At 41.7% G+C, this 17,920-nt stretch overlaps 1 protein-coding gene across 2 annotated transcripts in view; it reads right to left on the bottom strand.

The window, feature by feature from the left end:
* Positions 1–17,649, bottom strand: part of LOC149176107 (uncharacterized) — a 175,753-nt gene extending 158,104 nt beyond the window's left edge. Inside the window, exon 1 of one of the 2 annotated variants that reach the window (XM_089419858.1) lies at positions 17,361–17,649. In XM_089419858.1, the coding sequence (XP_089275984.1) occupies positions 17,361–17,487 (127 nt within the window). In that variant the 5' untranslated portion in view covers positions 17,488–17,649. The remainder of the gene's footprint in view (positions 1–17,360) is intronic. The other variant, XM_089419859.1, reaches the window with a different exon arrangement.
* Positions 17,650–17,920: the final 271 nt, after the last annotated feature.

Here is a 17,920-nt window from a genome sequence, read left to right on the forward strand (position 1 = left end):
AGTGGTGGATAAGATATCAGAGCCAAAGGGGAAATCTTCTTGTCCCTCTAAATTTTGACAGTAACACAACCAGGTAGGCAGTTTTGGGGAGATGGGATAATCAATGGGCTTCAGCCTTTTGACAAAAAAACAATCATGGATATGGGTAAACCATGGGCTTCGCGCTGTTAAATAGACTTTAGCTCCTCTAGATATGGCCAACATGCACACGATATATATCGAGGGCACTACTAAGGCCCTCATTAAAAAATTATCTTTCTATCATAAACTTCCACTATAGTAAAACCAATTTTCCTGTTAGAAAAAGCTTGTGTACCTTCATTGTGAGGCTCCAACTCCCACATAAATTACTTCAAGAAAGTGCAACATTGACACAGATATCAAAGAGACACAGACAAGTTAGAAGACTGCACATGCACCCGTTACACCCCCTGTCACGCCCCTACACCTGCGGTAGTCTTCCAACCGCTTGTAGCAAGGTGCGGCACCACCAAACGCTTTCTTTTCACCAATACTAACATTCGTGGACTACGCCTACTTTCACATTAACATTACTTAGCTTGTGTTTCGCAACCAAGTAAACATGCAATTATCCTTTATACTTAATGAAGCCCATACTCATTCATTATCCATAGCAATTATAACAAGAACATCAACAATTGCAACAAGTATAAAGGGGAGGGGCAACTCCCCGTAATGTGAGTCTGCCCGACAATATATTAAGAATATCAGTTTACAACATACAAGTGTGTCTTGCCAAACCAAGTCTCACACTTAGCCAAATATTACAAAGAGAGGCAACCCTGCCTTTTACAACCGTGTGCACCTCTTGCACGAAGGGCGGTGCTCACCCGAGCCACCTAGATACCCTTGCCAAGTCCTACACAATTCTGCACATCCACCGAACCCCGGGCACACCTTGCCCACACCTCGACCGGCTCAAGACAACCTCCAAGTGCACCTCCAAGTAGTGCGCATGAGCTATGCGCAGCTCTACCCAAAACTGTGCACTTCTTTTCCTCTCAAGCTATGCGTAGAAGTGATGAGTTCAAATTGATGATTGAATGAGCTCTCATGCTCATATGTTTATACCCTTTTCTGCGTGGGTTTACATGTGGGTGGCAGCCCCTTGGCCGACCCCCAAAACACTCACAACGCACCCCCATGAGGGCTCCTTCCAAGTCGGCTTGCCTTAACACAAGTCTCCTTTCAATCGTTGTATAAAGCTCTTGTCGTTTCATCGCATTCTCCAAAGTGTCGCATATTGTCACTTCTTTCTTCGCATTTCTTCCGCACTCCCGTCGCACTTCCGTTCGTCGCGCGCCCGTCGTGCGCCCGCGCCCTCGTGCACGGCGACTTCGCCCGGCGCCCGTCGCACAATCGCCCGAAGGCCTTACATCCTCCTCCACCTGAAATCATTGTCGTCCTCGACAACATACCATCCCGGTAGCCATCCACCAAGATCATCATCATCCATGATGTCGACCTCTCCACACAAGGCAAACATCCCTGCAACATATGTAGAGCCTCATCTCCATCATATCTCGACTTAGTGACCAACTGCCACCAAGCTCACCATACCAAGGTATGCACCTCAACGGTATGTTCTCCATCAGATATCATCTCGATCCATGATCATCGACCCCTCTGCCACAATCTCCACTGCAACATCTCGTGTCGACCTCATCATGTGTCCCTCCTCCATGTAGTCTCCCTGTCAGATGTCAACACGTATGTGTTACCATGTTTCGACTAATGCCAACATATCTCTGCACATTGGTACCCCTCATGACTCGAACTAGTCGGGTGATCAGTCCAACCATACGCCCAAACCATAAGAATGCACATCCTTATGCCATCACAAGTCTTTCCCTGACTTCTGCTACATCTCGGACTCATCAAGAATCTATCAATCATCCCATGCTCAGGTCCATGGAAACTCCATCCCATCTGCAACATGCTCCATATAACCAACCTGATGTCCATGACTCTAGTTGTCCATGATGTCCAACCCATGTAGACTCCATCTCAACCTCTGGTCATCTGCATCCAAGTCTGCACCTGTCATAAAGAAGCCTCCTCCAAGGCCCCTTGTAAAGTTGGTGTGGTTCCTCCCTAACAAGGCCTCCACACCAACCTTCCTCCAAGGTTATCTATAGAGAAAGGAAAGCCAGGAAGTTTCCTCCCTGACTCTCATCCACCCATGTGTCAAATTGATGTTGTGTCCTCAAGTATCTATGCACAGCTTCAATCTCCTCACATGTACATCCAAGCTCACCTAGCTTGTCCTTTGTCAACTAAAAGTCATATATGCCCATAGCATATCTACAAAAGTCCACTATCCCGGCAGGATCTCTACCTCCATAATCCTCATCAACCACTGCCTCTGAAGTCGCACTCGGGCTCCCTTCACTTGCAACTCCATTGTGAAGATCATCAGTAGAGGATGCTCCCAACAAGTGTCTCCATGTTCGTGAGGTTGTCTTCTCACTCCCTTTATTCTTCTTTCCGGCTCTTGCAACGAAGTCAACCAACTTCTTTTCCTTCGTTTTTTGAGTTACACTCCCAAGTCCTCTTTGCTCCACATCCTCATGCTTTACATTTGGATCTTTGGGATACAAGGTCATAGAAGCCACCCTTGGTCTATACCCCAAGCAACTACTTCTATTCATCGGTACCATCATGGTCTTCCCTTCAGCTGTGATCAAGAGAATGTCCCGGTCCACCATTGGTATGGCTTGTGCAAGCTCCATAAAGTCCAGCCCCAACACCATAGAATGATCATCCATGTCCACAACTCTCAAGTCCAACTTTCCAAACCACGATCCTACTTTCACCTGAGTGTCCTTCAACACCCCATCAACAGCTCTAATGGTAGAGTTGACTGCTTTGAAAGCACTCCATTCCCTCTCCATCTTTGCTTTCTTCCCAAAAGACTTTGTTGCCTTCCTGCTTAAGAAGCTATGAGTAGCCCCCGTATCCACCAAAGCTGCAAATCTCTTGCCCTTCACGGTCACCTGCACAAAACTTAGCTTCAAGGAATCACCTCCCTCTATTGGCTTTGTCTTGCGCCTTACATCAGCAACCTTCTTCAAGAATTCGGCCTCAGAAGTGTCAATTGGCTCATGCTCCACCTTGACATTCCTCCTAAGGTACTTCACCTCCTTGCTTGGCTCCTCTAAGCAACCCGATCCTGGTCCAGCTTGACTCCCTTCAAGCTTGCCCTTCATCGCATCTTGCTCAAGTGCACCAACCAAGTGTCCACTGACCAAGTTCATAGAACTAAACTTCTGAATGTCCTCTGGATGCTCTCGGTATTGAGTTCCCAACCTGTCAATGTAGTTGAGCTCTTCCTGCTCAATCACAACAACATTCTTACCAAGAAGCTTCTTCTTTATCTCTTCCTAAATTTGCTTGATTTCGGCCTCCACCCTGGCACTTTCCTTCCTCAACCGGGCTCTTTCATCAAAGAGCTCTTGAAGATCAAGACCACTTCGTTGGATCTCCTCATCAAGTTCCTTGAGTTCAACATTTGTCGTACTTCCGCATTGGCTCTTGAGTTCTTCAAGTTCCCTCCTTAGTTCCGAACAGCTCTCCCGAATCTTCATGTTCTCAGCCTTCATCGAAACCCAGTTAGAACTCCATCGACTCATCTGTTCCAATACTTCGTACCGGAGAGCTTCAACTGCACCATGGCTAGACTCAACTTACATAGGTCCATCTACCATCACTGCCTTTTCAACCTTCTCCATGTTCACCGAGTCACCTGCAACCTGAACCAACGCTTGTTCCACTTGTGTGAACGGCTTCCTTCACCTGCAAGTACCCTTTCCACTGTCACGAGCAACCCTGCTCACCGGCTTCAAACCAAAGCTCTGATAAGCTCTTTACCGAGCTCTGATACCACCTGTCACGCCCCTACACCTGCGGTAGTCTTCCAATCGCTTGTAGCAAGGTGCGGCACCACCAAACGCTTTCTTTTCACCAATACTAACATTGTGGACTACGCCTACTTTCACATTAACATTACTTAGCTTGTGTTTCGCAACCAAGTAAACATGCAATTATCCTTTATACTTAATGAAGCCCATACTCATTCATTATCCATAGCAATTATAACAAGAACATCAACTATTGCAACAAGTATAAAGGGGAGGGGCAACTCCCCGTAATGTGAGTCTGCCCGACAATATATTAAGAATATCAGTTTACAACATACAAGTGTGTCTTGCCAAACCAAGTCTCACACTTAGCCAAATATTACAAAAAAAGGCAACCCTGCCTTTTACAACCGTGTGCACCTCTTGCACGAAGGGCGGTGCTCACCCGAGCCACCTAGATACCCTTGCCAAGTCCTACACAATTCTGCACATCCACCGAACCCCGGGTACACCTCGACCGGCTCAAGACAACCTCCAAGTGCACCTCCAAGCAGTGCGCATGAGCTATGCGCAGCTCTACCCAAAACTGCGCACTTCTTTTCCTCTCAAGCTATGCGTAGAAGTGATGAGTTCGAATTGATGATTGAATGAGCTCTCATGCTCATATGTTTATACCCTTTTCTGCGTGGGTTTACATGTGGGTGGCAGCCCCTTGGCCAACCCCCAAAACACTCACAACGCACCCCCATGAGGGCTCCTTCCAAGTCGGCTTGCCTTAACGCAAGTCTCCTTTCAATCGTTGTATAAAGCTCTTGTCGTTTCATCGCATTCTCCAAAGTGTCGCATATTGTCACTTCTTTCGTCGCATTTCTTCCGCACTCCCGTCGCATTTCCGTTCATCGCGCGCCCGCCCGCGCTCTCGTTTACGGCGACTTCGCCCGTTGCACAATTGCCCGGAGGCCTTACACACCCAATCCAATAAGGACTAACTTCTAACATTTAGCAGAGAAACTGGACCATATGAACACTTTATTTTTCTTTTCCCTAATTTCATGTGCGTGTGATTCTCTTATACAATAATTTGCCAATGTTGATTTTTATATAGCTTTTGGATTTAGTGCTTTATTCGAGAGAAATGTGTGAATTATTCTGATTCTGTGTCTCCAACAAATCCCATTTCTTTGCCTGCCAGTATAAAATTCTCATATGCAGCAATTTACATTTTCTTCAGCAGCTATGTGAAGGGAATTCATCTTCCACTGGTTATAAGATTCAAGAAACCTCAAATTGCCAGTATACAAAACCAAATTAACCCAAACTTAGAACCACTATTGGACATAGATAAAGCTTCAGCTGGAAGAAGAAAATAAAAACGTTACCAAGATAAGAGCCAGCGCAGAAAACAGAATGTTGAACCACACCTTAGAACTTGATATAACACTATTTTACAAGGAATTCAAAATGGGTACAGTACCAGAAACAAAAAATCTCAGATTTCGTACAAGTGATATTTCCAGGTTTCTTGGGAATTTTTTTTAATGATATGTGAAAATATTAAATCCAGAAGTCTTCCAACATTGACCCACAACTAATAACTTGACCCTTTTCATGTTGCTCATTGCTTAAAATGGCACCCATATCTATTCCTTCTACCGTCGAAAGAAGAGTACTCACAAGCTTCTAACCCTTTGTTTTCTTCTATGATATGTTATCTAAGAAAGTGGCTAACAGGAAATCACAATAGAGCGGAGGAAAAAAAAAATTGCATGTAAATGGATGAAATGTCCCTGAAATGTGGTGATAATTCGATGCTCTCCTCAAGTTTCCAACATTGAAGCTCCATTCTCCAAGATGTCCTCAAAGATTTAGGAGCCCAATGTTGGTTTCCAACCTCTCAAACCTCTAGCAGATCCAGTGAAGGGACTCACCAGACAAGGGCCAGACCCTATGGCAACAATGAGGAATGGTTGCCACTATTACCTCAGCAACCTTCCTCTTATTGTTTAGTAGGATTTCAACCACAAGGGAGGCTTCACTATGTCGCCTATAAGATATTCTAATGATAGAGCTCAAGGTGATTTGTTTTGAAGGTCCAAGGATGGATAGAGGGCTTGAAGGCAAAGATGACATAAATATTCAAAGCTCAGGTTCAAGCTCTCTAAGGTTAGACCAACGACAAGTCTCCTATAAGTTAGGGTTTGAATGATGTTCAATCTTAGGGTATGCAATAAGGCTCCTATAAGTTAGGGTTTGAATGATGTTCAATCTTAGTGTATGCAATGGCATAGGTCAGCCTTAGAGAAAACCCTACAAATGATAATTAATAAGAAAGGAACAAACTTTTCTAATAGAGACTAGGTCTAATGCAAGCAAAAGGGTTTTAGGGCTATTAGATATGTATAAACATCAATGAATAGGGATGACATCAGCCCTTCTAGGACATGCAAGACAAATTATGATGCTAGATTTTGCTTTTAGATGGTTTAAGTAAACCATAGTTATCAGAACCGGACCGGTCATTGAACCGGTAGACCCCCCGGACCGGGAACCGGTCATAACCATATAGAAACCGGTAAAAAAACGGGACCAAAAAACCGGTCAACCAAAAACACATAAAATATTCAAATTTTAAAGAAAACATATATATTTATGTGCATCCATATGAATCCAAACCATTTATACACAAATAAGCAAAAAATTCTCATTTATATAGCGTGTAAGGGTGCACATAACCAAAATAGCATCGAGTGCAATCCATCTCTAAACCAAAAATACATTAGCAAACAAGCTTCACATGGCCTCTAACATCCAAAACAAATTATGCTACAACAAATATCTACATATCATCAAAATCATTGCCTATATTCGGATCTTTGTCATCAATATCACCCTCTAAGCATTAAAATAAGATAGAAAATCATAGCATGTCAAGTCAAGATTTTGTTTGAGTGATGGGTATTTTTTTTAGTAGGGTCACGATAGAGGAGTTCAACAACCAATGCCACTAACATCAAGGTACATAGAGGGCTTGGTGCTCTTGATTAAATACTAGTTTCATACCCTCGTACATGAAAAAATCCAATGTAGCGTTGCAATCGCCCCAATCCTGAAATCCTGGAAAACTGTTAAGTCTGCTAGATTTTGAGTGAGATATAAATGAAAGATAAAGGAGAATGTCACTTTTACTTTAAGAATTTATCATTACCAAAAAATGCATAGCAATAGTAGGTCCATATGCTTGAATATTAGACACCTATTATGGGCTAGTGCCCAACTAAGACAAACATTAAAAGAAAAATAGCAAAATAGGCCCCACTTTATTCGTTCTATGTGGCTTTACTGTACCGAACCGGACAAAAACGGTTCAAGTCACTAGTTCGAACTGGTTTTTGCCTCAAAACAGTTGGACTAGTCTGAACAGGTTGGTCTGGTTTGGTCCTTATAACACTGATGAATTTAGACTCTAGAGCCACTCCTATGCAATAAATCAACCCTTTACACACAAATCAACACTTGAAACCATAGTGACTACCCTAGTCGTCCAACAGAGAGAGGATCTAGAGAATTTATTTAGTTTTAAGGTGATCAACACACTTCTAGACCAGTGCCTTAACCTACAAAGGCAAATGGTGCAAAATACCAAGAACAGATTATGATGGAGTAAGGGGGGATGCTCTAGCGAATCCACTTGTAAAATCCTAGCTACTATTTTTATGAGGGGAAAAATTAATTATAAGGTCTGCACACTAGGAGTTTCCTTATAGTCTATGAAGAAGACAATTTTACATGCATTTACAAAACAAAGTTTCATCAATGACAAGCATTTAGACATGGAACAATAGAAATCCTACTTAAAACAATTAGAGCATGCAAAATATCAATAATCAACAATAAACTTATAAAATCTTCCATGGTAGGTCTTCTTTCAATCCCATAATAATGTCTCCATGCAAAAAAATTCACATCCAAGAACAAGTCGCATCCATAAAAGATCACATTATGCCCAAGTAGCAAATAAGAAAGCAACGCAAACTCAATTTAGAGAGGTTGAATTCATGTGTGTAATGATGAAAATGGAAGTGAGGGGCAACCTCTATATATATGAGCCTTCTCCCACTCACTTAACAAATAAAATGACTAAAAAGCCCTAAAGACAAGTTCATTTTGAGTGTTCCAAAGGCGTTACAAACCAACCCTTATAGCTCAAAAACAAGACAAATATGCCATAAAAACCCACATGTGTGAGAATTTAATGCTCCAACAGTTGACGTCACCCTCCAAGTGAGCTCTGTTACCCACCATTTTGTGTGTGATATCCCTAGGAGAAACAATTTCTCCACGATGGTCCTCAACCAGCAGCCAGTAGCCCCTTGCAACCACCAACTAGCTCCATGTGTCATTTCTCCGCCACCTGAGCCAACCATGTGGTCCCTCACCCATCTGTCATAATCGTATGTTTGAAGGTGGGCCTCCCAAACCTAAAGGTATGTCTAATTATTTGGAAATTGAGTATTCTAGTTTATTTGTCATGGAAGCTTTTGGCATGGATTAACGGGGGGATTCGGCGGAAAGAGTGGTCTAGGTCTGTGCTCTTGTCCCCTAGGTCTCTTTTGGGATGTTAACCTTGCACCCTAGTCTCGTGGGATCTCTTTTACTGACCTATTGGTTTCAGGGATGGTACTACATGGGGAACCCCAATTTTGATTGTGTGGTCCCACTCCCCAATTTGCTTATATTACTCCCTTTCCACTCACTACACCCCCAATCTTCTCTTCTCCCACCCGGGTCCACATTCCTCCACTAGGTCCACATAGGGTCAGCCACCCCTTCCCCTTTCCCCACACCTTGGGTCGAGCCTGGAATGATGCCCAGAGGTTGATGCAGCTAAAAGAAAAAGAAAAAAAGCATAATTGGCCACATTCAATAGAAAATTGTACCACAAAATGCAAAAGACGATTGGGACAAAAATATTTAGCACGTGGGAAAAACCATGACATAAGCTCTACCCCATTGCATGGCCATCACCCTGGTTCCTACATGGCCCTTGATGAGCCTCATTTATCATTTAGGAATCCATAATTGTCCCAACCCTCGGTGGGCGATGAACTAACCCACCTTAAAAGGGGACATCCACTGCTATACTTTACACGTCATGCTCTCATTACCTAGAGTCCCGAGTAGTTAACCAAAGAAAATCATTAAAAGGAAAAAGGCATATGAAGAAGGGTGGAAAAATCAAAGTCGGGTAACTCATGCACCACGATTGCTCCCTCTTACACATTATTTGCCCAAGTATGGGCTTCCCTTTTATTAGCTACCCTTGTACCATGGCATGTGATCCAGGTTGCCCCCTTTCATTCCCTACTCCATTCCATCATTATGCCACATGCCACCACCATTTGAAGGATGTATCACGGACATACCACCCCCTTTATAAGTAGAAACCACCTAATAGGATGCTTGGTTAACCCTATTTGGGACTTGGAGACATTAGCACATACCAAAGCCCACTATGGAAAGGCATGCCATTGTGAAGCGCCCACTTGTTTTCCATGGTTTATGAACTCTTTTACTTGATTTCTTTAATGATTCGCTATGCTAGAAGGCACAGGGACACATTGGATCTTATGCAGGATTGCATATTGTTTCCATTTGGGTTTGGTCTCCCTATACGGGGTCCTAACCACCAGAGGGCTACATTGGCACATGTAGGGTGTGTGTAGAGAGCCATGGGCCCCCACAGCCATTCAGAGATTGCTTGTGGTTCATTTATTGGATGAAGAAGATGCACCTGATCCGTCATTCCTAGTCCCCCATAGTTGCACCATACACTTGGCAGATGATCCAGGACTTGCACGATGATGTGGCATCACCTACACCATCATCCTAGCCCTTGCAAGCGATCTACAAGCATCTTCGATTTGTTTGGAGACCCATGAGGACACTTGTGTGCCCCCACATACCATTTGGAGCACCACAGGTTATTAAAAGAGGCAAACCCCTTGTCCACTGTTTTTAAAAGTCCAACCCCACATTATGGCACATATGGACTTCATTAAGCCTCCTCCAAGGCCCAACGACATGCATTATTGATTATTCAACCTCTTGAGAGGCTTATTCCTTCGCTTATGAGCTAGTTTGGTGGGCTTGTCACCAAAAGTTAGTTATTTTGCACAATATTTTATTGTAGGGGCTAACGTAGGCCTAATTAGCTAAATCAAACTCATTAGAAGCGTATAAATAGAAGTGATGAGGATTCATTTTAACATCATCACTTGGATTTGGAACTTGTATCTCTTTAGAGATTTTTTCTACCCTTCTTGGAGGTCGAATTTTTGGAGCATGGAATGAATTTTGATGTTTGGATAATTTTCATATGTCTTGGAGCTTCTTGATGGCAAGTTTTTGGATGGTTGGATATATTCTTATACATGTAAGTACATTTTAACGCTATTCTTTCTTTCTAATTTTGTCATATACATTGTTGCTGGGATTTCGGTATATCAGGGCTTATTTGTTGCACCTCTTATGCGAAGTTGTGGAATTTTTGTTTCTGGATAGTGAATGAATCATGTATGGGCCATGTATAATGAATGAATGTTCCTAGAGATGTTTCATTACTGAAATTCATCTTGATAAGCCATCTATCTTGCAAAACGAAGTATAAAGTCTTTGAAGTTGCTTTTGTTGTTGCCCTAGTGCCAAGCAAAGTTATCTTTGAGGCCTCCTTGACCTAGAAAATTCAAAGGTCCATAGTCATAATTCTACCTGACTCCAATCTCTTCAAAGGATTAGGCACTAGTCCACCCATAAACCTATTTTCATTCTCCCCTCTCCTCTTCTCTAGGTCTAGTCCTCTAGGTCACCTAGGGCATCAATTATCTCACAATCTAGCCATCCAAATACTTTGATTTTTGGTCCACAACTACATTGGTGTATCCTCAAGAAGCCCTCCAAATTTCATGAGATTCCAACAGTGGGATCTTGAGATATCGCAAGCCCTAGCTCAAAGACCAATTCTTGCCCTTGGTTTCCCTTAGGCTAGAAACCTCACTAGGATCCTTGCATTGCCTTTCATTGAAAATTCATTCCTTGATCTCTTTCCCCTCCCTAATTAGGTCAAGCATATCATTGGTTGTTAAATCTGATCCCCTTGACCTAACCTCGGGTCCACTTGGTTCAGTGTGGTCCCATGCATTATCAAGGTTAATTCTTCGAAGATCACCTCGAACCCAAGTTTCCACAAGAATTCTAGGGCTTAGGAATCTCCTTTATTAGACACATACTCAAAATCTAACCCTTGAAATCCTCCCCAAGCCCTTCCTTGAGAGCCTCCCATCTTGTTTTCCAAGACAAGCAAGCCACATATTTGAGCCTCTCTTGTGAATAGGCTCCCAAGATCACCCCTCACCCTATCATTGGTCCATCCATTTCTTGATCCTTATCATAACGGGTCCCCTCCCATTGGTGAAAGTTCGTAAAGAGTAGGGAGCCTTAGCCGAGGTGACAGTGAGTTATCGCTCCATTGTTGCCCTTAGCCTGGTAGTAGCCCTTCAAGGATCCCCTTTTAGGACCCCTGCTAGTTTGAGCGGTAACAAGCTCAACAAGCCCTCGAAATGTGAAAGAAGGGCTAAGGAGTGCTCCATACTCCATGAAGTGGCTCAACAATCATGTGCAAACCAAAGTCCCTCCATGTCAAAAAGTCATGCCCAAAGTGCTTTAAGTCACCCTTAAAAGGGGAAACGGAGTGATGTGGCATCAAATATCTCAAGTGTTGGGGCTTCAAGATAATGTATAAGCCCTCCCATGTCATCTCAAGGATGACCATCCTCATCTAGGCTCTAGATCAAGTGATGCTTATTAAACAATGTCAAGGACAGCCTAGGGGCGTCCTAGGTCCACTAGGCACATCATCAATATCTCCATTACTAAGCATCATGGGCTCAGCGTTTCAACATCTGGGGGCCCTCCGAGTGTCAAGCAACATGTGAAGTCCTCAAATAGCCCAACACTTTGCTATAGGTAGGAAACACTACATCATCAAAGTCAATCTCTCTCTGTAATGGATAGTACGACCTCTACTATTCTTTTGAGGAGGTGGGGCAATCACCTCTAGAAGCTTTTGCCACTGTGACGTAGACCACTTGACAAAACCTCCTCGAGATCAAAATGTAAATCAACAATCATTAGGTTGGTAGTTTTTGTAGCATCGAATGTGTTCTAGCCTTGAAATTTTGAGAGGCTAGAATGCATAAGATCTCCAAAACTCAAAACTCGCTCTGGAAATTCTGCCTAGAAATGACTTAATTAGATTATTAGTTAGATTTTAAATATTTCCTAAGTCTAAACTTAGGGAATTTGACTAATTGATCAAAATTAATTAAGTTAAGGAGTGAATGTTCTAGAAATTCACATGAATCAACTTCAAGTTAATCCTAGCCATCGATTAAGATCTAATCTTGGTCGTTGAAGTCTCAACAAAGGATTATAAGAAGTCGATGGGGCTTGGAGAAATCACTTGTGCAGTTCGATTTCATGAACAGATCAATTTCATGAGTAGCAGCATTCAATTGCTAGAGGGAGAGCCAGAGAAATTGACGCAATGAGAGAGGGGCAGGGACAGTGAAGTCGGAGGAAGGATTCTAGTTCCAGTGAGTGCATTTGCAGAGAGGCAGAAAAGCCACAGTGAGGCTGACACAGAGCAGCGCAATAGCCTCTAGAGGCAAGTCGAATTGCTGGGAAGAAGCAGAATTTTAGTGCCAGAAGTTGGGCAAAGGTTCCAAAGTTCGGGAGAGACGTTTTCCGAGACAGCAGCTGATCAGACAGGTTGAGGAGAAGTTGTTCCAAGCTGAGAGCAGCAGCCACTACACTAGGGTGACGCAGTGACTGCACAGAGGCGGTTTGGACGGCTCAATTTGAGTTGAGGTCAATGTCGGGATTTACCTGTGGCATGAGGAATTTCTCTTCACTAGATTTTCTTGCCAATATTTCTCTATAGGATTGTCAAGTTTGGCATCCAAAAGTACTCAGTTTATTTCACTATTGCATCATAATAAAACCCTCAATTGTTGCACTAGTTTTCCCGAGTTGGGTTTTTCCGGGGACATTGGTCCAAAAATAACTGTGTTATTTTATGTGTGTGTGTGCTAGTATTTCTTCTAGTGTTTATTTCTTCCGCAGTTTATTTGTGTAGGTTGTAGTGTGATTGATCCAATATTTGTTGTAGCAAACAGTAAATAAATTGTTAAGAAATGATCTAACAATTAGGAGAATTATTTCCAAGTGCTGCAATAGGAATCAGGTTTACGGTATTTCACATAGGTAACAAAAACCATGCATGCATCATAGTGGACCATACTTATTGTTAGGGGCACAACAAACACTTCAAACAAAGATCACCTTCAAATATCTAACGAGACCAATTCCCATACAGGTGTTCCCTCTCTTGTGTTTGGGATGGCTAGATGGATAACCCTATTAGGTGTGTCCAACCCCCAAGGGGAAGTGAAAAGTCTTAGGTCAACCCATCAGTCCATGTGGCAAGTGTAGATGGTGGCAATGGAGTGGGCAAGACTTCACGACCAGGTGCCATAACCAAATGACTAGCTAATGGTGGTCCAACATCATGAGTGTATAAATGTAAGGAGGGAGAAATCATGGAAGCATGAGTTACCCCTTCCCTCAACCCACTTTTTTCTACCCCTCTGGTGCACCTTTTACTTCTTTCTAATAATGTTTTGATATGGGTGCATAACTCAGGAGCCTAAGCTTGCATTTGAGAGATTTAGCATTGATTACCCCTTAAGATGAGGCAATTTGTTGCTCATTGGGGTTGGAGCAATACACGGGTTCCCTTTTATGTGCAAAGCATCAAGTGCTCTAGGAACCATGTGATGGTTGATGAGGGGGGTAGAGCTCATGCTAGACTTTTTCCCACACACTAACTTTTGTCCCAACCATATTTTGCACTTTATCTTTTCCTTTTATTATGGATTTCTTTGTTTTTAACATTCTTTTAACTGCATCATCCTCCAAGGCAATGTTTTTTAGCCCAAACTCAAGGATGAGGATGAGAAGGTGCCAATCCCCATGACCAATGACCACCAACCTGAAGAATGAATATGGAATAGAGTGAATAATGGGAAGTGGCAAGTATGGAATATCATGGGCAGCATGCTACTTCAATCAAAGCCTCCCCAATAGTGTCCTATCTATAACCCTAAGGCCTCAGAGGAGGTCTCACTCGACTAGGTTCAAAGACTAACCATCCAAGTGAAGTGAGGGAACAAGAATACAGTGAAGATTGATCAATCATCTAGATCACCCCTTGATTCGTATTAGCATGCCCCAAAACAATAAGCAAAAGCACATGATTACAAAATGGTTAAAGTACCTATCAATGGATGATCACCTTCCTTTAAGGAGGAATGGCGGATGAGAGAGAAATCTGACTAGAGCATATATATGTGGAGGGTACATGGCATCATGCCAAGTGTTGATCAATAAAGTTGCTGGTTGGCTGTCTGTCCAAGGAGGAGAAAAATTTCTCCTATGTTACTCACTTTTTAGTGGGTAACAGTGACCATTAACCATGACACAGTCACATAGGAATTTGCAAATGCTCTCAAACTTTAGTAGTGGGTCTTGTAGCAACCAATCTCTTGTATTCTTTACACAAAATGTATGATCATAAATATATTTTCGTGACTTTATTAAAACTATTTTAGCATGTTTAGGGTTTCAAAGTTTTAGTTCCATTTTCCTTTTTTTATAATTTAATTTTTTTTCTTTTTCATTTATATTCTTGATTCTTGGAAGGTGGCATACTTTTCTTAAGAACACCAATAGTTTCTTGAATAAACAACCAAGTTTCATCAGTAATAGAGTGGGTTTCTCAAGCAACAGCTTACTCATCAAGAAATCAGAAACAGATTCTAGAAACAGTATTTTATGGGGTTTGACCAAATACAGTGCCTCACCTTCAGTTTCTAGTTAAGTTACATGCAAAGTATGCCACAAACTGCAGTAAAAATGAAGAAAGGTTCACTCCACCCTCTCTACAAGGGTGGCAAGTATGAGATATAGTTGCTAAATATAAGGGGCATCCAGGAAATAAGCACTAGCTCGCATAACCTCCACTATAAAAAGACATAAGAGACTACACCTAGAAAATCATAAAATGCAAAGATACCCTAACATGGATGGATGATAACAAACAATGTGGAAGAAATGTTGTTACAATGTATGAAATTTGTTACAAGATGTGATGGTATTCATAATTTCATATATCAAAAGGTCAAAAGAGGTGGAGTAATGAACTCTTATAATTCATTAGCTCCCAAACAGCTTTGTTGGAACTTCTCCGGGAGGGTAATTTAGAGAGCACTCCTAGTAACCAGAACTCCACAAACAAAATTCAATCATAAAAGGGTAGACCGTGATAGTAGAAAACAGATGAGCAGAAAATGAATACATTCCATGTCACTGTATAAGCTTGGTTGTCTGTTAAGCACGGAGTTAAGTTTGAGCCCTGAGCTTTGCAGACCATGTAAGCATTCCATGCCACAGTCTGAACTTGGTTGTCTGGTAAGCATGAAGTTTAGCTTGAGACCTGAACTTCACCAACTCAAAATCAGTCATACGTTGAATATTAGCAAAGACTATCATGACAATGCATGACATTTATCCACATCCATGACAAGTACAAGAAGTGACACATTCATAGCAAGCAGAGATGGACTAATAGCTTTTATACTTCACCCTCCCCCAAGCAGCTTTGTTGGAACTCCTAGGGGATGGTGATTTAGAGAGCACCCCAAGTTACTGGAGCTACTACAAGCCAAATTACTAGTAGAGTGCTTGATCATCATGATAAGAAATGCATGAGCTGAAAGTGCAGACCTTCCATGCCACAACAAAAACTTAGTTGTTTAATAGGCATGGGATTAGGTTTGGGCCCTAAGCTTCCGGACCATGATAACAAAAAATGCATAAGCAAATCATGCAGATATCCCATGCCTCATTGTCTGATATGCATGGACTTGAGTTTGAGCCCTAAATTTCCCTAAATCAAAATCATATATTGGAAATCTGCAAAAATATTGTTACAGTGCATAATATTTATCAGCATCCATGTCAAGTACAACAAGTAATGACATTCATTCATCACAAGACAAGCAGAGGTAGACCAATGAGCTTTTATAATTAACCATTGTCCAAACAGATTTATTGGAACTGCTAGGGGAAGGTTGATTTGGAGAGTACTCCATGTGACTGGGAATACTACAAGCCAAATTATTCATAGGAAGCTAAACCATGATGATCAAAAACACATAAGGTAACAGTGCAGACCTTGCATGCCCCGCAAAAAACTTGGTTATTTGATAAGCATAGAGTTAGGTTTGAGCCCTAAACCTCTGCAGTTCAAAATTAAAATCATACACTACAAATTTGCAAAGAGTGCACGCTCCACAGAGTAGCCATGCCAAGACAAAAACTTCATTGTCTAATAAGCATGAAGTTAGGTTTCATGCTTGAGCTTTCCCAGGTCAAAATCAAAACCATACACTGTAAATTTGCAAAAAACTACTTTGAGGGAGAAAGTAACAAGAATGATTAAATGTAACCAAAAAAAAAAATTGCAATATAGAGCATACGCTTATTACGATGTAACTTAGGTGTTACAAAAAACATAATGACCTAAAACTGTAGTACTAAGCCTTGCAATTATTATGAACATGAATAAACTTGGTCTGATAAAAAAAACATAATCATCTAAAACTGCATAAAAAAACATAATGCCCTAAAACTGCATACTGAGACTTGCAATTGTTATGAATATGAGTGATGCATGGACTTATCAAACATATTAGAAGTCAGTTTTCAAAATTGACAAAGCTTTTAGTGCAAGTAATTCATTACTTGCCAAAGCCAACTTTCGAAATGACAAGGCATCATCTCGCCTTGTTATGGCTGCGGGGTTATTCACGACACAATTAACAGGATTTACTTCCCAGAGCCAGCTTTCAAATTTACAAAGCTCTCGAGTGCAAGTAAGCGGGACTATTCACAAGCACCATCGGACGATATACCACTGTCGATATTGACATATCAGAATTTTGTAGCCAAGATCGACAAATAAAATACAGGAATTCAAAAGCCTTTAGCCAAAACACATTCAAACAATGGGCAACACCGATTAAAAAACTAGCCAACCAACAAACTGGTCGCAATTTTGAAACCCAAGGCACTTGTAAAACATAGCCAAACTTTAAAGTATCAACGATGAACAGCATTACTGAATCATTTACACCAACAGAAATGCGATACTATTCAACAAGTATTTTGAAAGTGCTAACAGTGCAAAAGGCGCAGAAAGTTCAGCCCGTGAAACTCTACACCTCCTAAATGAAACCCTAAACATGTCAATCAAATTATTGGTTGCCTGAGGAGCAGGCGCGGAGACTCAATTGAACGAACCTCTTGTTGTGGATATGGCCACATGAAATGGAGGCCAGGGTGACGTTAGGTATCCGAGGCGTTCGATACGGGGTGGAATTTTATATGCAGTACAAATCCTCGTAGGAGTTGCCACGGCCATATTCATATAATCATTTGGTATACACAGAATTGGCTAATTCCAACATAGACATAGAGGTATAGAGGTATTAATCTGGGCCGTAGTCTAACCAGACTGCTTTTTTCCATGAAATTTTTGGAAATTCTAGCCATTCCAGAAATTTTAGTTATAATTGTTAATCTTCAATATTTGGATGGTCAAGAGGTTTTTGATGGTGCTAACTCCATTTCTTCCATAATCTAAACACTGCTACTTCATAATTTTTTGGAATTTTTTTTTGACCGAATTCCACCCATTTTGACAGTCCAGCCAAGTCCTCCTCCTTAAACAACTCCTTAATCTGTGTTGGAGCAATACTTCAAATAAAATAATAAACAAAACATAAGTGTATTTAGGATGTGGTGGAGCAATACTTCAAATAAAATAGTAAACAAAAAACAGGGGTATATTTTGTTAGATG

This window comes from Pinus tabuliformis, chromosome 4_1 (genome assembly GCF_031772625.1).
Source record: "Pinus tabuliformis cultivar Carrire ecotype Pingquan chromosome 4_1, CPIR1, whole genome shotgun sequence".
In the NCBI taxonomy this organism is placed as follows: domain Eukaryota; kingdom Viridiplantae; phylum Streptophyta; class Pinopsida; order Pinales; family Pinaceae; genus Pinus; species Pinus tabuliformis.